This window comes from Procambarus clarkii, chromosome 68 (genome assembly GCF_040958095.1).
Source record: "Procambarus clarkii isolate CNS0578487 chromosome 68, FALCON_Pclarkii_2.0, whole genome shotgun sequence".
Lineage (NCBI taxonomy): Eukaryota > Metazoa > Arthropoda > Malacostraca > Decapoda > Cambaridae > Procambarus > Procambarus clarkii.
Genome location: NC_091217.1, coordinates 5,810,114 through 5,833,351, shown reverse-complemented (window position 1 = coordinate 5,833,351; position 23,238 = coordinate 5,810,114). Strand labels below are relative to the sequence as shown.

Genomic DNA, 23,238 nt, shown 5'->3' with positions numbered 1-23,238 from the left:
ACAAAATGTCCTCTCTATAACTGATGCTAATGAGGGAGGTTAATGTAGCGTTTGCAGCCATAACTGAAACTCTCACAGAGGATTACTATTGATAGTGGAACAAGGATACCCGAGTACAATCTTTTCAGCTCTGACAGGAAACACAGGCTACAGTGTGGGGTCAGCCTGTACATCACAAACACTCGTCTGTACTGAGCTGCTAAACACCACACACCATATGGTGAAAGTGCTGATTATCGAAATAGAGATCCTAAATGTATTTATTGTCCTTCTATATAAGTCACCGGAGCAAAGCCTTAGCAGTTTAAAGACCACTTTGTGGTTACCTTGTGATGGTTTCGGGGCTTAGCGTCCCAACGGCCCAGTCCTCGCCCAGGCCTCCTCGTTGCTGGACTGTTCAACCAGGCTGTTGGACGCGGCTACTCGCAGCCTGACGTATGAATCACAGCCTGGTTGATCAGGTATCCTTTGCAGGTGTTTATAGAGTTCTCTCTTGAACACTGCGAGGGGTCGGCCAGTTATACCCCTTATGTGTATAGCTAATTGCAGTGGATATGTGGGCCTTCGGGGCCATTCAAAGCAACAGCCTGTTTGGCCAAGTAATCACAAGTCAAGCCTGGCCCAAGGCCGGGCTCGGAGAGTTGAACAATTTCCGGAACCCTCGCCATGCATCTCCGGGAAGTTTGAAAGGGTAAACATAGGCAAATCCCAATTTTCGAAAAAGGATAAAAATAAGAGTTAAATTACAGACCATAGACACTCGTGGTTGTCAGTATGAATTATTACAGTGTACAGATGTGTGGAACCAGACCCTCTTAATAGTTGATTGTCTCAGACCCACAGTCGATTGACCTTGGCTTAGTGACGCCAGCCCCGGCCCCTCCCAATTGACGCCTTCCCCCGCCCACCCTCTTCCAGAGTTGACAAGGACCCTTCACCAGTCAACGCCTTCTTCAGCCCTGATTTGACGCCTTTTTCCCTCCACTCCACTCCCCCCCCCACTCCACTCCCCCCCCCCCCCACTCCACTCCCCCCCCTCCCCCACTCCACTCCCCCCCCACTCCACTCCCCCCCCCCCTCCTCCCTCGCCCAGATTGTACACCTTTTTTTCCGCCCCGATTTGACGCCTATCCTCCCCCCATTCAATTTGACGCCTCTTGCATCAAATCCTCCTATCCCCTAGCCTCGACCTGACTCTTCCTTCCTTTTCACCCCTGGCGCCTCTTCCTCTAAACCGCCAGACCGCCTCGATGAAAGGCAGCCACATCACTATTTACCAGGATCATTTTTTTAGCACGAGGAGGAGAATGACTAAAAATGTCCGACTCGACCACCAACTCGGTCAAATGCTAAGAGGACACAGTGGCCTCCCTACCAGATCCTCATATTAATACACCAAAGATGTATTAATTTAAATTAATATACGAAAGTACTTGAAGACTTTCCTGTTTCAATTCTTACTCCGTGGTCTGACAGTCACATTTTTCATAACGTGTTAATTTTCGTGATTTACACAATTTCACCAAGTAAAGCATCCAGTACTTCCACAAACATAACATCAATTTTAAATGAACAAATCCACAAGGGCCGTGACGAGGATTCGAACCTACGTCCGAGAGCATCCCAGACGCTGCCTTAATCGACTAAGCTACGACATGGTAATAAAAATTGCAACCAGAAATTCTACTGAATTTACTTGGATCCTGCAGCCTCTCCGAGACACAAACCAGGATTTTACACAATTCCCCCCTGCACTCGAGCTTCTGGCCACTGTGCCAGAAAGCATGCAACATCTGTGTGTGATGTTAAAAAGAAAAATCGTGAAACACAGAAACTGAGGTGTGCAAACTGTCACATGGAGGATGTTCCCGCCTGGCATGAGGACTGTGCCTTACTCCCGCCGAGACGGGCTGCCCAGGGTACCAGTAACCACCCTGGCTCATCTGCGGTGCCACCACCGGTCACTCGGGCATTGTCCTCCCTTACCCAACCACTTCAACGCCACAGCAGGTAACTCGAGTGACACAGTTGTAGTCTCTACCAATGCATGTTGGTCGGTTGGCCCGGATCAGGCACAGACAATTGCAGAGTTGAGGGATACAGTAGAAAAACAAAGCAAAATTGTGGAAAAGCTGAGCATGCAAATAACTGAACAAAGTAAGGAAATCATGCACCAAAAGATGACGATAACCACTCTTCAGGAAACTGTGAGAGTATTAAATGAGAGCAGGCCACACCACCCTGGGGTACCACCATGTGCTCCCAGGCGGCCAGTACCCCTGGGGAGACCCCAGCTGGGGGTGTCCCAGCCCTCACACCAGCTGGACCCACCCACCACGGCTCCCCACACCCCTGCCTCATCAACGCCGTGCGCTAGTCAACTATTTCCCGTGGAAACGCAGTGTTGTCGATGAGTATCACGATGCAACTGATCATGAGCAAAATGACAGCGAGAGTGAGAATGTTAATGAAGATGGAGATCATGATGTGAATACAGGTGCTGATAAACTCTGCTTGAAGGAAAATAGTTGTGGAAATGATGATGAAAGCGATTGTGATAACGATCTAATTGATAATTGAAACCAGTGACGCCTGTAGTGATAATGAAGGAGTGGAACTGGACGTGGATGACATCCTCGGACCGCACGCGACACATCCCAGATGGTTCCGCCGGAACAATATTAAAAAACTGGTGACAGGTGATGTGCTGACCGAAGAGGAAAAAGACACCGTAATAATGTGCTACAAAAAGGATAGAGATATACTTGTTCTTGTGAAACCGCAGACTGATAAACTAAAAACAATGAACAGTGGCGCCCTCTCAAACTTATAAAAACAGGTACAGTGCCATCAAGATACTCAGTTGGAATATTGCCTCTTAGAAAACTGTATTCTGACCTCCATCATAAGGTTATGACTGAAGACATAGATATTGTCTGTCTCCAAGAAACCCTAACTCCCGCAGGTAAAACCCCACAGAATCTGCCTAGTTATCAGTGTTATAATCCCAGATCAAAAAATACGTGTTTCATGTATGTTAAAAAAAAAATCCCTGCCACACGAGCCTCTTCCCGCCCAACAACGAGAGGAGTTTCAATATCATGGTATCCGGCTACACGTTGATAACTCTACACTTAATGTTTTGAATGCCTATGCACCTACTGGCCTCCTCCAGTATACAGACCTACCTAATTTTGCACATGCTGGCCTTACAATATTAATTGGGGATTTAAATGCTGAACACAAACAATTAGGGGATCAACTCACAAACACCAACGGGAGAAGATTGTTGGCACTTCTCGATGCATATAGTGATGGTCAAATTATCAGTAAGAATCAACCAACGCAAATATATGGAGGAGTCCTAGATAGGTGCATTGGCTTTAACCTGTGATACACTACTCATGAGACTGATATTATGGATGACTTAATGTTTGACCATTTAGCCATAACAACTAACGTACACGTGGCTAATGTTGACCTACCTGGCACTAAGCTGAGTAGACGCAGGCTAACAGTAAGAAAAGAGCAAGAAAAATTCTTAATAGACAGCATAGAACATTGATTTAACAATTATGAGCCTGAGAATGTACAACAGTTTTATGATGACCTCGTAAATAAAATCTGAGGCCATCAAAAATAGTGAGTCACACCAAACCAAAAGACGTACCAGTAAGCAGGTCAGACACAACCAGTACTATGATGATGCTAAACTGAAAGAACTTAAATCAATTGCTAGACAGACTGGTAAAGCATTTAAGCGCCTAAGAACTCCTCAAATGTTAAAACTGTGTCAGACGGCGCTTGCAGCGGCAAGGGAGAGAATGACTGAACTCAAACTGAATGGGAGGGTTTTGTTAGTGGACTTAACCTGCATACTCCCCTGTGCAAAGCCTGGAAAGGCATAAACAATATTATTGGTAAAAGTAATAGACAAGCTTCACACCCAAACCCGCTACAGAAAGCCAATCAGTTAATTACAAAATGGGCTCAGGTTTCCAGCTTTGGAATGTTACCAGCTAGCACTAGGGAGAAATTGCAGGCGAGGTCCGCAGATAGAAATGCTCTCATTAATTTCATGTTGAGCAAGCAACATGATGAATGTGATGTTCCATATACAGATTATGAACTGGATGCAACCCTCTCCAGGGGCAGTAGCACTGCTCCTGGTGAGGACTGTATCACTTATGACATTCTAAGACTCCTACATCGTGTACCCGGTAGGGTACATCCCTTCCCTCCACCTCCCTGTCTAGTTTCCTCCTCCCGACCCCTGTGTATCATTCCAGCCTCCCTCTTCCTCTTTTCTCCCACTCCTACCTCCTCTATCTCCAGCATTTCGCCATCTCCCCTTCCCCCACACTCTGCAAGCTTTGTAAATTAATACATTGATAACTGATGGCTTATTTTGTTTCAGATTGCACCTGCGAAAAAGCTATGGGGAGTGGAAGAAGGGAAGACAGACAACAAGGGGATTTTCAACATAGGGGAAGCATCGTGGAGAGAAGCAGCATGGAGCACGGGAACAGGACACGCGACTGGCCCGCACCGTAAGTCTAATATAATTCAAACCAGTATTTGATGGTAAATTTACCTTCAATGATTCATAACCTTTCAGTAGTTATTAGTGGTAGAAATGATTACGGGCATATGTTTGTATTTTACATGCACTTGTTTGGTAATTACACTATGACCTTGTTTAAAAGGGTCGAGGTGTATCAGCCCTTGCATGCTCAAACACAATTGGCCAACTCAATGTTTTCGTGAAACTAAATATTTTGGTTTGCTTCGCCCATTTGAATTGATAAACCGTTTCGTCTACCGACAAAAGTATCCAATGCATATTCCAAACATTTGTAAAGTTTTCACAATTCCCACATTTAGTAGTACTGTACATTACGTAGATATCAACATGTAAAGAACATTTCAAATGAAATCAAATAACACTATTAATACCTATAGAAGGACAAAATATTGTGTTTCAAAGATCCTAGAGTAATCATGTTGACAGTTTTTTTTTATTAATACATGAGGTACATCTGCATTAGTGCAGCCACCCTAGACTATATGAAGTAGAATACAGTGTGTCAATGGATAACAAGAACCTTTCACGCTAGAGATACCGGACCATTGACGCTTAAATGACCTCCTGTCTTCCTCTCCTCCCTCCGCCTCCCTCCTCCCCCTCCTCCTCCTCCCCCTCTCTCCTCCTCCTCCTCCTCCTCCTCCTCCTCCTCCTCCTCTCTCCTACATACTTGATGTAATATACTACCAACCATGTACAGTACTTTAGGATGTTTAAACTGCACATTATAGTGATTTGAAGAGGACTCTGTGCATGTCACATTTTTCCATATTATTGGCGACGACACAAGTCTAGTACTGTATGCTGTAGTTACCCAAGTTATGACTAACCCTCCTCCACCTCTGCACTTACACTCATTCATGTATCAATAGTTATTAAATTTGGAGTTGGGTCTGTAAATTTGAATTAAATATATTTGGTTTATATATAAGTTATTGGATTTAATCTCGGCACCTTAGTTCATTAACGAGTTTTAAGATAACTTTTTCAGTTACCAGTACTCAAGTCTCGTGGTGACGTGTAAACAGCTGACAAACTCTGGAGAAAGAAGTGCATCATGTCATACCTTTATCATTTCAGAACAGAGGACGAACCCTCATTGCTGTTTATTATTACTGTGTATAAATTTATCATTCAATTATTTATGCTTAACGGTGGAAAAGATTTCTCCCATAAACCTTATCGCTTCCCACTAGTAATAAGTTATTCCATGTATAGATTATTCCTGCTCTTGTTTTTTCCTTCCAGAAACTATTTTGAATGTCTTAGAGGCAACCCATGGAGTCTAGGGGCTTTTCTGATTATAAGGGAAGAGTGATTTTCCTCCTAGTGTATCCTGTGTTTTTGTTCAGTATTTTTTTTAAATTGTCTTGTTTTGACTTTAAAAAAAAATCTAGAGTGCAGGGCAGCATTCTAGATAAGAGACCTGTACATTTATCTGATCTAGATAAGAGTACCTGTGCATTTATCTGTTGCTCTGAATGTTTTATTTAATTCACTCTCTAACAATTTTATTGTGCATGGTTTTAAAATGTGAATAATTATGTAAGTTTTTATTAAGAGTGACCCGAGTTTATTATGTTGCAGATCATGGTGTGGGCCAGAGTCACGGGTTAAGTATGGGCGTGGGTCAGCGGGGACACGGACGGCCACAGTTTGCTGGGGGAGACTCTGTATTATCACCACGTGCCACAGACCATGCTGGAGTGGGACTCAAGATGGTTGAGTATGTCCTGGCTTCCTCACCCACTGGAAAGGACCTTGATGCTCGCATGGCAAACCTTGCCCTTAGAGTGAGTAGTAATTAGTATCATCACATTAAGTTGCTCTTTTATTTTGCAATGTATTAATGCCATTTATGTGGACTTCAAAATGCTGAATTTGACTAAAAGTTTGAACAATGTTATATCTTTTGCAGAACGGAGGTGGAGATAGTACCAAGGACAAGAAAGACAAGGCTCCCTCACCGTTTGATCCCACAAAAAAAGATGTAGAGAATGGTAACACCCCTCAGGCTAATGGTATTGTACAGAACGGCCTCGATGATGACAAAACATTTAAGTGAGTATAATACACATTTAATAAATGTTGGATTGTAATGTATTGGCTTTTTCACTCGACAGGTTTGTAACTTGCTGCACTGTAGTCACTATAGGCTGCAATTAACCTGCAAAGCAGCACTGATTTTTCCTTAGAAGTTAGGAAATACATATAGAGGTGTGCATAGCATATAAGAGGCAGGTATACTTTGTATTTGTAGTGATGGGATGAGTGCTGTGCTTGTTATGAAAAACTTCTGTAGGTAGTAATGTACTCATTTCTTCAAAATCCATCTTTCCTCCAAAATTTTTATTTTTACCCCTCTAGTTCTTACCATAAGCCTATACCTTTATCAACAATTCAAGTTTTATTGGAAAAAATTAGACTTTAAATGTGTGCAAAATACATAGCCCCATCATAGTGAACATATATAATGTAGATTATTAAAAGTAATAGGTATTGTGTATGGCCACTGGTACACATTTTGATGAGAAATTTACGATGTCAAAATTTATCCCTCTCCCTCCTATTTTTGAATTCAAGGAATTCCATATTAGATTTTATTAATTTTCAAATATTATTTCCACACAATTCACATTATTACCTCCTCTACAGACAAAATACAAAATAAATGTGCAGGACCTTATTGTAATTATATGTACACTCTAAAAAATACTGGAATTTAAGATCAATATCAAATTTATTGTGGATAATCCAGCAGGATAATGATTTACGTTGACAGTAGAAGCAAGTCTTGATGCTATGTTCTTGTTTCAATACAAATACATAATGGAAATTTGCTTCATAAGAGTCCTTGAAGATTTCATTCTAAAGGTTTTATATCTCCTTCAATTTACTCTTGAATCTGTGAAAGTTCCATAACCTTTTCACAGTGGCCTGATACCAGATGTAGTTTATCTTGATTTTACAAGAGAGAAATCTGAAATATGTTTGTTTCACTCATAGCCTTTTGCTCTCTTGCTTTCTTTCTTGAATTTTATGATTCTTGTAGCTTTAGTTCAATCATTAATATTTCTCTACCTAGCCGCCTTTGTCGTTCTTGAGATAGGGTGTGACTCTCAAGTTGTTCCGAAATTCGTTTTCTTCGCCTATAGAAGGAACTCCATTCCCGTTCCAATCTGCATCTCCCATTTTTTTTTCTCCTCTCGCTAAGGGTTATGCAGTTTGAGCATTTCTAGTGCTGTTGAACTATTTTTTTTGCAGGCACTGGTTCAGGTTTATAATTTCTAGCTGTTCTTTCCAGCTTATTTCTGTAAGGTCTTGGTTTATTTGCTCCCAGTTAATCTATTTATTATTAAAATTGAATTTGCTGAATTCTCCTCCCCTGGGGCTCGGGACTGGTTATGCAGGTCTACTTACTCCCCATGCTTGTCAGAACTTCAATTAAGTTATCCGAGTAGCAGGTATTTGTAATCATTGTTAGTGAAAATGAGGTCCAGTGTGTTCTTTTCTAGTTGCTTCTATTTGCTGGGTTTAAGGCAAATCTCACACATTCGTAGTTGGTTATTTGGATGTGACTGTTCATATAGGTTACTTCCTGGTATTCTCACTGATATAACTGTATTGGCTAGGTTTTTCCATTTCAGGTGCCATAGATTGAAGTCCTCAAGCAGGGTGTTGATTTGGGCTGTATTTGTGAGGTTTTCTAAGCCGTGTTCTATTTTCATTAGTTGGTCTTTAAACTGCTGAGGATTTGCCTTGGGTGACTTGTATGCAAGGACAGTAACTACATTTATTATCTCTCTTTTGATTATCAGCTCTTCCGCCATATTGTTTGTGGTGTTTAGCAGCTCAATGGAGACGAGTGTCTCTTTGATGTACAGTTGGACCCCGCCCTGTTGCCTGTGTTTACTGTTACATCTGAAACGATTGTACAGTACTATGAAATCCATATATCACCATCATAGTAGTCCTTTGTGGGGGTTTCTGTTACTGTTGCAAACACTTCATTTGCCTGATGTTGGAGGCCAGCTTGAGTTAAACAGAGGCTACAGTTAAGGATTTGTGCCCAGTAGATCCATTTGCCTTGGGTGACTTGTATGCAAGGACAGTAACTACATTTATTATCTCTCTTTTGATTATCAGCTCTTCCGCCATATTGTTTGTGGTGTTTAGCAGCTCAATGGAGACGAGTGTCTCTTTGATGTACAGTTGGACCCCGCCCTGTTGCCTGTGTTTACTGTTACATCTGAAACGATTGTACAGTACTATGAAATCCATATATCACCATCATAGTAGTCCTTTGTGGGGGTTTCTGTTACTGTTGCAAACACTTCATTTGCCTGATGTTGGAGGCCAGCTTGAGTTAAACAGAGGCTACAGTTAAGGATTTGTGCCCAGTAGATCCTACCCGGCCAGGATATGAACCCAGGACAAAGCGCTCGCGAAACGCCAGGCGAGCGTCTTAACCACTACACCACGGGGACTGCACAATGTTATCGTGTTAACCAATCAACCGTCCCTCTGGATATCTGACCCTTGTGTTCCATTAGGGTAACAGTACTTGGTATTTCATATTAGAACACAACCTAAGGCACAAACAAATCACATTAACGTGATGCTGTTACCATGTCGTGCTGAAGTGGTGCAAAGCGTGTGCTTGGGAATACCCTTAGTGTAGGTTTTAATCCTTCTCATGGCTCCTATTGATTTTCTCACAAGAAACTAATGAAATAATCATATAGGAATAGTTTAGAAATGAGCTTCATATGCTGCTACATTTATTTTTTATATATTGAAAGATAATTTATTAGAATATGTCAATTCATAATTTATTAATAAGTTTAAAATTTCAGTTCAGTATTTATTGCACTGCAATACTGCAGAGAATTCTGGTACAAAGTTTTTTTTTTTTTTTTTACTACACCAATTTTGCAGCCGTTTTTTGTTTTAAGACTGCTACACTATATATATCTTGTAAAGGGTTCTGCTATTTTACTGCATTACTGCATAGAATTGGTTCACAAAGTAAATATGTATATAGGATTGCGAGGCTTCAATGTCTCTTCTTCTAGGAGAGAAAGGAGGAGGATATTAGTTATCTAGCCAGGCCTCCTAGTTGGTGGTCTGGTTAACCTTAACATCGAAGTTTTTCTAGATACATTCCTGGCTTGTTTAGTGGTTAAGTTTGTATTACTGCCCTTGTCCTGGTCTCCTCATTTTTAAAAATCATGTTTGTATATGCATTGTTGATACTTCAGTATTTGTAATGTAGTGATGTCCCTATTCAGAACTGAACTACCAGTATATAAAATAGTAAGATTGGTTTCTTACCCATTCACGTGGTTTAATTTTCCAGTGACTAGCCAATGGTAACTCTCTTAATTCGAGCTTTCTTCCTTAAGGTGGTATGGGTTCCACTCTGGCACTAGACACTCGGATATTAGTGCTGTGTTTGTGGTGTATAGTATTCTGAATGATTTCTTGTTTTATGAAGGGTGTTAGCATAGCCCTGATAACTTCTCCTTCATGAGTGCTTCTCATCATTGTGGTGATCAATGTCCCCGTGACCAGGTTTCTAACCAGGACTTCTGTTTGGAGATTTGGTCAGTCAGGCTGATAAACACTTTGCTAACAGTCTTAAACATTAATTTCAGCCTAGGTGATTAGGTACCTTATGGAGATGTTACTCCAGGACGTTCATCATCACATTATCTATTCACACTCGAGCTCTTCTTAAAACAACCCGCTCCCCCCTCTCCTTTTATATAGATCATCTTTCTTTTATTTACTAGTTGTCTGCTTCTACCTTATGTTCCTTTTAGTTCACTCCTGTGTTCCCTTGTTAAATGACAACCAGACATTCTTCTAACATGTCCATATCAACATCACTTAATTATCTTGTTTCCTTCGGTAGGTTGGGTGTGGTGTCTTATCTCGGGTCATTTAGGTAGCATCTTACGCTATCATCACAGCTTTGTTTTCCTTTCATTTATTTTTCTCGTAGGGTAACATCATGGCATGAATTTGGTATTAAATAAATAGGTAAACTGCCATATTGTTGAGAATGTATATGCACTTTTAAACAGAAAAATAGGGTTAAGTGAATTAAGATACAAAAGTATACAACAAATTATATACCAGTTACTAAAATGTGCTATGAAAATCTAATAAGCCTGTATTGTACTAACAAATGACATCAATTTTGTCTATTTTAGCCCTGTCATATATAGAAACTTTTTCTCATCATGTACATTATAAAAGATAGTTGTATTCACCTGTTTGTGCTCTCCTGGGTTTAACTTCGGCTCATTTGTCCTGCCTCTCGACTGTCAATCAGCTGGTGGACAGGTTCCTGAGCCTATTGGGTTCTTATCTTGCCTATATTTTAAACTATGTATGGAGTCTGTTGTGTACCTTGTTAGTAGATTAAAGTTGATATGACTAGGAAAACAAAATAGATATTTCAGCAGGAACCTATTAGAAATTAATAGACGTGCTTAATGAAAGTAGTGTGTTGCAATCCCACAGCCGGACGCCGGGGAGTAGACAAGGATCGCCATCAGAAGAAGATATCAACAAGAATGGCATGGTTCAAGGCGTGGGCGTCAAGGAGCCTGAGCTGGTGGGTGGTGGCGTGGTAATGGGTGGCCCCGGCACACAAGTTCTAGGGCATCTTGATCATCCTGGTTTTGATGGTGTGGGTAGTGGAGCGGTGGGTGGAATGGGTGGCCCTGCAGGTATGTTAGATCCTAGCATGGGTGGAGCGGGTGGCCCCTTCTCCTCTCCTGCTGGACCTGATTACAGCAATATGGCCACCAGTATGCCCATGGACTCACCCACCCTCCTGCCTGCCCCAGGGGGACCTCAGCCACAAAACTTTACCGACAGTCAGGTGAGTACCACTTTTTGGTTCAGAATTTAATCTTGTATTTACTTGGCAAGTAGGGTATGATCCATCTTATTGGAACGTGTTCCTGAAGAGTCCATGTAGAATCAAGCCATGTACTGTAATATATTGTTAAGAATGTTATTGGAAACCCAAATGCATTTTGTGAACTAAAAATGTATGAGAAATAAATTGACACAATAAAGCAACACAATAAACTTGCTGCTTTAAAATATAAAATAATTTGTGTAAAAGGAATGTGTAAGACCAGACCCAAGCACGGGACAAATAACCACCCAGAGTCATTTTCACTATTCCACATAGTCATTAGCCTCGATAAAACACCTTTATGAGCATTAATTACTTTGTACTCCCTGTACTTCAATCACAAATATACTTACCTTCCAGGGCTTAGCGTCCCTGCGGCCCAATCGTCGACCAGGCCTCCTGGTTGCTGGACTGATCAACCAGGCTGTTGGACGCGGCTACTCGCAGCCTGACGTATGAGTCACAGCCTGGTTGATCAGGTATCCTTTGGAGGTGCTTATCCAGTTCTCTTGAACACTGTGAAGGGTCTGCCAGTTATGCCCCTTATGTGTGTACTTGAAAAATGTTTACAATGAAATCACTAGAACATACTGTATCTTAGATTGTGATACTAGATGGTGCCTTAAAAACATGTAAGGTCTCTTTCATGTTGTTTACAACATCTTGATCTCTGCCTGTCTGATCTGGCATTCAGACAAAATGCTGATGAGTGCACCATCACAAAGCATGCACTATTTTGGGGGGGTGCATTGCAGTCCTTGCAGTTGAGATTGAGGGAACAAATGCTCCACTTTTCTTCTAGCATTATACACTTCTGGATGTAGCAGTCATATCTGAAGCACTTTTAGCATTGCCATAGTTGGAAGGACCTCTCCTTCATTATTTGTTTCGGTAGTGTGGATATGCCAAAGTACCCGAATCCATTGTCTTCAGCTTCTTCAACAACAGTTGAAGGTTAGCTTCATTGTCAGTTCCTTGTTGTCTTCGTTTGCAATGATTTGTACTGAAGCTGTAGTTAGTGCAGGGTTTTAGGCATTGATGCTATCGATGATGTTGACAGTAGGCCGGTCAGAAATCCAGATGCTGGTGTGCCTAACAAAGGTGGTCCTTTCTGCCAGGTATCGTCGTGTTGGAAGTAATACTAAGTTGGCTTCATTTAGGGGGGTTCAGGATTGAACAGCCTTTGAAGTGCTTCCTCACAAGAGAATAGGAGTTGGGATCTATTGCCATCTTTTTTTTGTCAATCAATGCAATTTCAGTGATGCTGCCAAGAATGCCGAGTATTTCTGACCTGGTGAAAGTGTGGATTCCTCAGAACTGCATTTTAATCTTGTGAATCATGGTACCTGTTGATTTGTACCATAAGTGAGGGCTAAAGCTAGAGCAATTCAGCTGCTACCCCCCCCCCCCCCCCCCCCCCCCTCAACAGGCTGCAGTAGCAGTGGAGGAATGCATTATCTGGCACACTTACCTCGCTCTTCAGAACTAGAATTTCTTCAGGCAAACTCTTCTGAAACGGACATGTTTCATTACTGTTATAGATTTGATATTGATATAGATTGTTAGAAAATTGTGTGTTAATTTATTTTTGAATGGCTTAACACTGCTTGTATCTGCATTCAATTTTTCACCAACAATATTCCTTTTCCCAATATTCCTCACTTTAAATCTGGCAATCTAAAAATCACTTGCCCCTGAACTGATAATCCAAGGCTGGTTGCCACCACATTGCTGCATTTCTTTTTTTCACTGCAAGTTGTCATAATTACTGTACATTCTGTGCAGGCTACAAGGTTTTCCCATTACAACCTCTAGTAGTGCTTGCTACCTCACTCTCACTCGTAGATACAGTATCATGTACAGTATTTATTGTTGCATTTCCTTATACAGTATCAGTTACTGTGCTCATTCCTATACCAAAATCCTTGGTGACAACAGCAGACAGACAATTTTCACACTTTTCCATCACATGTAACTTATCTTTAATGGATAGGGTAACTTGGCATCCTTTTGACATCTCCACACTATTTACTGCTGCTGCCAGATGTGGTCTTAAGAAAATGAATAAAGTTTAATATTGGCTTTGGGTTTGGTTTGATATCAACCCCCAGTTATCTATACCTGACTCTTGAAGGATTTCATCTTCCATTTGGTACCTTTTAGCAAGCCTTCTGCTCCTTACACCCAGTTTCATTACTTTGCACTTATTTGAGTTTAACTGTAACACCCATTTATTGTATCTATTGTACAGGTTGTTTTGAAATCCTTTGCTCTCTTCCTGTCTTAATCCTCATAATTTTTGCAGCATCACCAAACATTGAGAGGAGTGAGTATATTCCCTTTTAAAGATCATTTACATGTTAAATATCAGAAATTGGATAAGTGAGTACTGAATCAAATGGGTCACCCGTCAATAACATGCTGTTTTCTGTTGTCTAGGTACTTTATCTACCGGAGTACTGTCCGTTCAATCCTTCCCGCTTCTCCTACTTAAGCACTAGTCTCATATGGCGGTACTGTGTCAAAGGCTTTCTGACAGTAAAAAAAAATATGCAGTTTGCCTACCCTTTTCTATTTCCTCATTCTTTGGTTGCCTTGCCACATCTTTCTATTAAACTTGCAAGACAAGGTTTACCATATCTGAATCCATGCTGGTTGGGTTACAAAAGTCCCTTCTCATCAAATATGCTACTAATGCTTTTCTTGCATTATTCTCCTTCACCTTGCATGGTATTCAAGTTGGGTAATTCAATGTCTCCTGTCTTTCATTCTTCTTTCATCTTTCTGGTAGGTCTCCTGTTTTCAGTTACCTATTACACACCATAGTGTATGAAGTGATGCAGTGCTTCTGCTCCTTCTTTTAATATACATGGTGAGATTGTCTGGGCCTACAGCCTTTATGTCCAGTTCCTGCAGATGCCTTCATACTTTGTCTCTGGTAATCTACAATTTCTCCAATGCTGCTTGGTTTAACAGCACAACCACCTTAGTTCAGGCAATTCATGCTATATTGTGTGGACCTCTTGGAATCTCTTATCGACTTCCTCTCTCGCCTTGTCATTCTCTGTAAGCATATGTTCTCCTTTTCACAGTTTCATAATCTGTCCCTTCTGTTGTTTTCCTCTTAATATGGCTATGAAGCCATTTGGGTTGTTTTTGCATTATTTTGTTTTCAAGCTCTGCTTCTCTTCTCACACTGAAGTTCTCACTCCTGGTCCTCTGGTATCTACTGCTCTCTGGGGTTCTGTTATTTTTGTAGTTTCTCAATGTCCTTATACATAATTGCTTTGCTTCCTAACATTCCTGATTGAACCATGGATTCATCTTTTGCTTTGAATTTAGTTTTCTTTTTAAACCAGAACAAATTTCTCTATGGCTTCCTGACACTTCTGAGACATGGGCAACTCGTAAATCATGTCGTGTGCAGCTGTTTATCCAGGATCTGTTTCCCATGGTATTCCCATCAAGAATTTTCTCATTACTTGACAGGTTTCCACTAAAGTATGTTAGCCTTTTGCTTTCTGGTCTCTTCCTCGAGTAGGTTATTTCTCCTTTCACAAATACTAAAATGCCAAGTCACAGTGGTCAATTTTTCAGTATCAGATTAGTAGACAAATGAAATGCATTAGGAAGTGATGTGGAGGCAGACTTCATACAGTTTCAAGTGTAGATATGATAGACCCAATAGGCTCAGGAACCTGTACACCATTTGATTCACAGTTCAGAGGTGGGACCAAAGAGTCAGAGCTCAACCCCTGCAAGCAGAACTAGGTAAATACAACTAGGTAAGTACAGGGTGGACAAAGACAAAATATTTAGCATGGGTGGAACAGTAAGAAGGGAACACAGGTGGACACTTGGTATCCAAATGAGCCATAGAAACATTATAATCTTTTTTTTTCAGTGTCAGGGTAGTTAAATGGACTGCATTAAGCAGGTACAGTATATGGTGGAGGCAGACTCCATACACATTTTAAAATGTAGATATGATACATTCCCGAGCTCAGTAGGCTCAGGAACCTGTACACCAGTTGATTGATAGTTAAAGAGGCAAAACCAAAGAGCCAAAGCTCAATCCCCGCAAGTACAACTAGGCGAGTACAGACAAATCACAATCCGTATCAGTTTGGTTTGCCGATAAAAGTGACATTTTATACCCCCCCCCCCCCCGAGTATTAATTCCCTAGTGACAAGTGATGCTTTGTAATAAAACATTTTCTATTGCTAATGATGCATAGTTTCATATATTGTGAACGAAAGCCTTTATCATATATTAAGTTAGTTACATTTGCCTAGCAGTTGTATCGTAATTACATAAAATTTCTCAATTTCGAGTTGGGGGGGAAGGGGGGTTGAAGGAATTACGATTTGGTGCAGTTTGCCATCATTACCGCACGAGAGGACGGAGTGTAGACAGGAATTAGAGAAAACGAGAATTTCTGGGCTCGGCGGCAACTGAAAGATTTGTTTTTAACAAATCCTCGTTCAATCTTCACATAAGAATAATTCAATTACATTAATGAAAATGTTATGAAATTAGGTTTAATATTACACTTGTTAGCGGTGATCGTAACCTAATAGCGTTTTCCTCTTGTTTGTATTAAGGCAATTGCATGGTTTTTCTGTTAATGCTTCATTATAGGCACCGCGAGTGCTGGCATTACTGCGTTGAAGCTCGATACCCGTTCCTTTGTTTATAAAGCAAAGTATATAGTTTTTAATTTCAATATAGAGTTCCACATCTTTAATTTAATGACTATACAATTAAAAGAAAACTTGGTCACTGGATTGCTAGATGTGGGCAGGAATTTAAGGGTTTCTTGACTTCCTCATTTCGAGGAGGAGTTAGCGGGTTGTATCATACAGGCGGGTATCATTCTAAGCTCCAATCATTGGGGCATCACATAGAGAACAGTCTATCCTCACTTGGGTTCAACTCTTATCACAGATAACGGTTCAGGAAATGGGAGAGTATTTCATTCAAAATGATCTACTACTAAAAATTAGCATCTAACCAAAGTTTTACAAACTCTAGGTAGCGCATAGGCTTAAAATGCGCCCTCCACCGCCGACCAGGGGATGGGTGAAGGGCACACAGTAGGCAGACTAATACAGTATTGTGGCTTGACTAACACTCCTTGTGTTGAGCGGCTCCCTCACGCTGGTGTATGTTTAATAAATTGCTGACTACGTGACGTGCTGTGGGTGTGGGTGTGGGGCGTGTGCTGTGGATGGGGGTGTGGGGCGTGTGCTCTGGGAACACTATGCGTGTCGGTGTGGGGTCCGCCCTGTGCTTAGCGGCCCATTTTCCTCAGGGTAACTTTAGTTTGTCAGTTATTCGGATCTTTTGTTATGGCCCTCGCGATAGGTGCCACCATGCGGCCCACCTACACCCACCTGCTAACTATAGCCTACATCAGATTCTTAGGGGACTGTGGCAGCCAGCGAGGAGTGCCTTGAGTCAATTAGGTATCGTCTATAGTTGAACTTGAGATGTAAATTGATCATTAGCAGCTTGGCCCAGGGCGGGACGATTACTCACGGTTCCTGGATTGCGTTCTCTGCTGTGCTCCCAATAGTAACTATGTGGGTGCGGCCCTTCATGTTAGACGATTAACGGTTTGTCTTCAGAGGAAAATAAATAAGGCAAGCTTAAAAGTGAACCGTGGGAAAGAGAGTGCTCAAACGCAAACGTTAGTGCTTCAGGTCGTGTTCGGAATGTTTCAACTGGCCTGAAGTAAGTCACATTTAAACGTACTCGTTTGTTGAGGCAAGTTTAAGTGAGACAATGAAACACGACTGTATGTCCGAAACTACCGGGGTTCAATTCGTTGTTCAGTCGCGTCCTGTACATTTGCGTCAGAAAATAGGTGCTGTTTATCTGGCTGTCATCCATAATCGATCTGGAAAGAGACGCAGTTAGCAAGTTAGCGTTAGCGAGGTATGAGCTGTGATGGTTACTCTTTAGGTTGGAAGGTAAGACATTCCCTCTACCCCTGGGAAAAAATGACCCAAGTGGTGGTATCTCATATTTCGTTCCGTAACATCCCAGATCCTGGTGCAGCGACGCTTGTGTGTGTGTGTGTGTGTGTGTGTGTGTGTGTGTGTGTGTGTGTGTGTGTGTGTGTGTGAGAGATAGAGAGAGAGAGAGACTGAGAGAGACTGAGAGAGAGAGAGAGACTGAGAGAGAGAGAGACTGAGAGAGAGAGAGACTGAGAGAGAGAGAGACTGAGAGAGAGAGAGACTGAGAGAGAGAGAGAGAGACTGAGAGAGAGAGAGAGAGACTGAGAGAGAGAGAGAGAGACTGAGAGAGAGAGAGAGAGACTGAGAGAGAGAGAGAGAGACTGAGAGAGAGAGAGAGAGACTGAGAGAGAGAGAGAGAGACTGAGACTGAGAGAGAGACTGAGAGAGAGACTGAGAGAGAGACTGAGAGAGAGAGAGAGACTGAGAGAGAGACTGAGAGAGAGAGAGAGAGACTGAGAGAGAGACTGAGAGAGAGAGAGAGACTGAGAGAGAGACTGAGACTGAGAGAGAGACTGAGAGAGAGACTGAGAGACTGAGAGAGAGACTGAGAGAGAGAGAGAGACTGAGAGAGAGAGAGAGACTGAGAGAGAGAGAGAGACTGAGAGAGAGAGAGAGAGACTGAGAGAGAGACTGAGAGAGAGACTGAGAGAGAGAGAGAGACTGAGAGACTGACTGACTCTCTTGGTTCATTCCCAGTCTTGACGTTGGCTTAGTATTCCTGTGTGTAATGTTTGGGTGATGCAACAATGGTAAAAGGTGGCACTAGTGTGAAGTGTTAGAGGGGAGGTGTGGCGAGTGGCCGTCGTCCACTGGACGGCGGCGTTGCCACAGCTCTCTCAAGGTCTTTTACATATCTTGCTTCGATCTGCTCTATGTGACTACTTTTCTCATTGACTGTAATTTATATCCTCAGTTTTAAATTCAGATATAATTTTTTTTCATGGTAGTCTTGTCTCATGGTAATCATTATGGTAATGATTACCATTATCATTATCTTTCTTATTTTAATTTCCTCTGTACACAGGTTAAGTAATGAGGTGGACATGAATGATATTGCTTAATTTATATAATGTAGCAATTGCCTTCATTGATGGACCGAGGCGTTGAATATGACGTCAGGTTTACAAACCTCTGCAAAGATAGGGATCCTGCTTGCGTGAGAACACCTCATAGAGGTGAAACACTTGTTTGTACGATAGCTGCTACCGTTGTTGATTGGACAAGGTGGGCAGTGTGGCCTGTCCCCCCCGGACCCCCACACACCCTGCACGCGGCGTCACGCCATGCCACAGTCACCACTCATAACACCCTCACTACTACCACCCTCATAACCAACTCTCACTCACTCCAAGTCCCCTCTTGCTGGGCCCAGTCTGCCATACCACACTCACCAGGTGACGCAACATTTGCTCGTGTGCGTATGATAAATTAACGAAGAATTACCATAAATTATCAATTTTTTTTACTGCTTGGTGGGAAAGTTGACCCTCGGGAAGTAATTCGTTTTTAACTAGATGTCGCTGCTGCTATACGGGATTGTAGTTATTTTAACTTTGCAGAACATTCTGATAAATTCCCTGTTTAGTCAGTGTTTTAAACTATAAATTAATAGATATAATAATGGACTAAAGCGAATAAGACTGAAGACACGAGCAAGATGAAAGAGCTACAAGCGAGCTTAGCTGAGGGGGGGAAGGGGGAGGGTTAGGGTGCGGGGGTTGAGAGAGGGTGAGGGAGAGGAACAAGGAGGTCCTTCAGGGCACTACAGTGAACCCTTGACGTCTCCTCCTCCCCCCCTCCCTCCCCACCTCCCTGGGGCAGCCACACTCCTCTCCCTTCTACTAGCACCATCTACCTTAATATTATTTCACGTTGTCTTAATGGCAACTTTTTAAGGCTTGGCTGGCGATAAAACCCATTTCGCGGTAGACGGTGATGTTTAAGGTAATGTTAGCGAGGAGTGAAGCGTTGGGGCGGGGAGGTGGGCGGTGTGGGGCGGGGAGGTGGGCGGTGTGGGGCTAGCTGTCGTCATACCGTCATTCTCCACAGCCTTGGTTCACCAGTGGCTCCATAATGCTCACCTCCGGGTCTCTTCACATTCGCGGCACAGCTTCGTGTACATCTTCACTCCGCCTCGTCTACTACTACTACTCTTAGTGTGACCTTGTCCACAGTCACCACCTGGGCCGATAATAAAGGTTATATGTGGACCAGGAATGTCTCGTGACGTTATTAACCACTGTCCAAGTTGAGGTAAACTTGCCATCCCGAGTGTACCTGAATACGTCACGGCGTAAGTCTCGTCGTAGACTTGTAGGTCACAATGTACACGTTATGACTCGTAACACAGTTGACCGTGCATGGAACGTCAGCAAAGTATTAAAGCATACATTGAACACTAATTTTTTGTGTAGTTTGTTAAGTTAGTCGGAGAAGGCTCTGAAGATCAGTACGGGCGGTATCTTTACTTTCATCCTGGGTTCAGGATTAGCCTCCCTTTCCACGATGATGAAGATGATCAAGGTCCCCGCGGCCCGGTCTCTGACCAGGGCTACAGTAAACTTGGAGCATGTATACAGTACTCTGAGTAGTATACCTTGCGGTACATCTGTGTACGTACGGTATCATATACCGATAGTGAGAGCTAAATATAATTAATGTGACGTGTGTAGAATATGAACGCAGTACTTCGTTAATAAAAGGACGAGCTCTTTATCATATCAAGAGCACGTCCGTCCACTGACAAACTATTAGACAAAAGCAACACTTATCGACCTTCGTAATAAACTGATTAAAATAATCCTAATTTTCGCTGCTTAAATTACTCGTTCTGAAGAGAAAAATGTGGCTTTTAACAAGGTCCGACAGTTTGGGGTGTGTTGACGTGTGAGGGCGGGGCACGTCGGCCACGTGGGGGGCGTGTGGGCGGGGCACGTCGGCCACGTCGGCCACGTGGGGGGCGTGAGGGCGGGGCACGTGGGCCACGTCTGCCACGTGGGGGGCGTGTGGGCGGGGCACGTCGGCCCCTGACCGGGTAATAACCTTTCCCTTTCCACCACCTCCCAGGGGATGGGTATTGGGTGCATAATAATCATTATCAACAACGTTGGAGATTAAAGTTCACTATAGATCTCCAGCAGCATGCCAGAATTTGTATTTCTTTACTAAAATTAACGCTAAATTAACGTTGACGTTAAAGTTGAAGGACCGCCCAGCGGGTGGGTACGGGATCCGTAAGAAATAACTACACTAGACTTTTTAATGCAGTGTTGGTCCGTAGCTTGGAAATTCGTTTGGAAAGAATTGACATGAAATTAAAGATTGCAAACATGATTAGTAGATTTACTGTCGCAATGAAATTTCAAGACATTATGATAATAACAAGTTGATAATAAAGGCATTGATCATTAGACAACTTGATAATGACGACGTTTCGGTCCGTCTACGTTTCTTCATTTTCTGATGTGTGGTTTGGTCATTATGTCTTCAGGCGCGTTATTGTCGAGAGCATTATCATCAGTTGGGCTTGTGGACCATGTGAGTGAAATATTGACCATAATATTGTGGAGGACAGTATTGTGTGTGAGCGTAAATTATTAAACAATTATGATGGAAGGAAAACGAAGTAGGAAATACTTCAACTTTCGTATCTCTTAACGCATCTTCAGAAGTAATGACAAAGGCAGAAAAAAGACTATTTATAATATATATATATATATATATATATATATATATATATATATATATATATATATATATATATATATATATATATATATATATATATATATATATATATATAATGTCGTACCTAGTAGCCAGAACTCGCTTTTCAGCCTACAATGCAAGGCCCGATTTGCCTAATAAGCCAAGTTTTCATGAATTAAGATATTTTCTCTAATTTTTTTCTCATGAAATGATAAAGCAACCCATTTCATTATGTAAGAGGTCAATTTTTTTTTTATTGGAGTTAAAATTAACGTAGATATATGACCGAACCTAACCAACCCTACCTAACCTAACCTATATTTATAGGTTAGGTTAGGTTAGGTAGCCGAAAAAGTTAGGTTAGGTTAGGTAGTCGAAAAGCAATTATTTCATGAAAACTTGGCGTATTAGGCAAATCGGGCCTTGCATAGTAGGCTCAGAAGTGAGTTCTGGCTACTAGGTACGACATTATATATATATATATATATATATATATATATATATATATATATATATATATATATATATATATATATATATATATATATATATATATATATATATGTGTGTGTGTGTGTATATCACGAAAATAAACACGTGATTAAGAATGTGACAATGTCAGACCACGGAGGAAAAATGAAACAGGAAATTTCCTTAAGTACTTTCGTATATTAAATACATCTTCAGAAGATATGTAAGATATGTAAAAGATATATATATATATATATATATATGACAACCTATGACAACCATCTTTGTAACCCATATGTAACTCCTTTTTTGTAACAAAGTTCAAATAAAGTAAATATATATGTGTACATACAAAAGAATGGGGGTGGTAGGAGAAGATAATATTAGTGTTCAGTGAGAAACCACAAGGTCTCCTCTGAATACTTTTTATTTTCTTCTCCGAGGCTATGGGTCCCCACATTGGCACCAGAGGTGGTACCCTCACAAAATTTATATATATATATATATATATATATATATATATATATATATATATATATATATATATATATATATATATATATATATATATATATATATATATATATATATAATATAAAATCGCTACTGCTAATATAACCTAAGAGAACGGGGCGCTTGTCTCTCCGTATCTTGACGTGGAGGTTGACCACAGACGAACTTGGCATATTGATTGATTGTTGCCGCCGAAGGCGGCTAGTTTATTGTGCACCCCATACTCATCCTGTGAGCGGTAGCGCAAAAGCATTACAGAGGGCACAAAAGGTCTTTTATCAGACCTCATCTTAGATTATTACATAAACAATTTCTTCAGTCCTTCACACCTTATAGATACAATGTCAGCTAGTTACAGAGAAAGTGCTATTACAAGAGCTACATATTTACAGTAAGTCGTCATACATTAATGGTAGGTCTTGTCGTTAATACATAAGTTTGGCCAATGGGGATATTACAGAGTCATACTTGGCATACAGTAGTATTTACCCGGGTCAGTAAAACAGATTCCCCGCGGGTTGGGAGAGGCAGGTAGGGAGCCGCGTGGTGTACCGCCCACCAGCAAGCTGGTCTCGTCATTTTGTCGTCTCGCTTGTCCTCAACACTGAGATAGGGGTCTCTGTGAATAACGGCGACTGGCATTTAATATCCTTATTGAGGAGAATGTTGGGTGTGTGTTGGTGGCTGGACATGTGGGCTGGTGAGGCCTTCAGGTCCCAGTAGGCGAGACTGATGCACGTGTGAGTGACACTACAATGCCTTACTCTATCACTTTTTGTTTTCGGCTTCAGAGGAAATTATAAGATTATATACAACGCCAAAGATTACCCTGTGTTTTTAGGTGGCTTATTACGAGTTTTTGCGTGGCATCGCATGTGGTTATGAACACTTGTTTTATTATACAGTTGGTGTGCATTTGGTATTTATTTAAAATGGGGTGTGAAGTGTGGGGAAGGGAGCCCGGTAGAAGAGGGGAGTGATGGTGGTGTGTGATAAGGTC

General features: G+C 41.6%; 1 protein-coding gene across 25 annotated transcripts in view; it reads left to right on the top strand.

Moving 5' to 3' along the window:
• pum (pumilio) overlaps positions 1 to 23,238 on the top strand; it is a 285,433-nt gene that overhangs the window by 117,820 nt on the left and 144,375 nt on the right. For 20 of the 25 annotated variants that reach the window (XM_069310784.1, XM_069310782.1, XM_069310783.1 and 17 more), the window contains 4 exons: positions 4,418 to 4,550; positions 6,173 to 6,378; positions 6,504 to 6,646; positions 11,099 to 11,480. In XM_069310784.1, coding sequence (XP_069166885.1) covers positions 4,418 to 4,550; positions 6,173 to 6,378; positions 6,504 to 6,646; positions 11,099 to 11,480 — 864 coding nt within the window. The remainder of the gene's footprint in view (positions 1 to 4,417; positions 4,551 to 6,172; positions 6,379 to 6,503; positions 6,647 to 11,098; positions 11,481 to 23,238) is intronic. The other 5 variants (XM_069310781.1, XM_045769383.2, XM_069310795.1 and 2 more) reach the window with 1 other exon arrangement.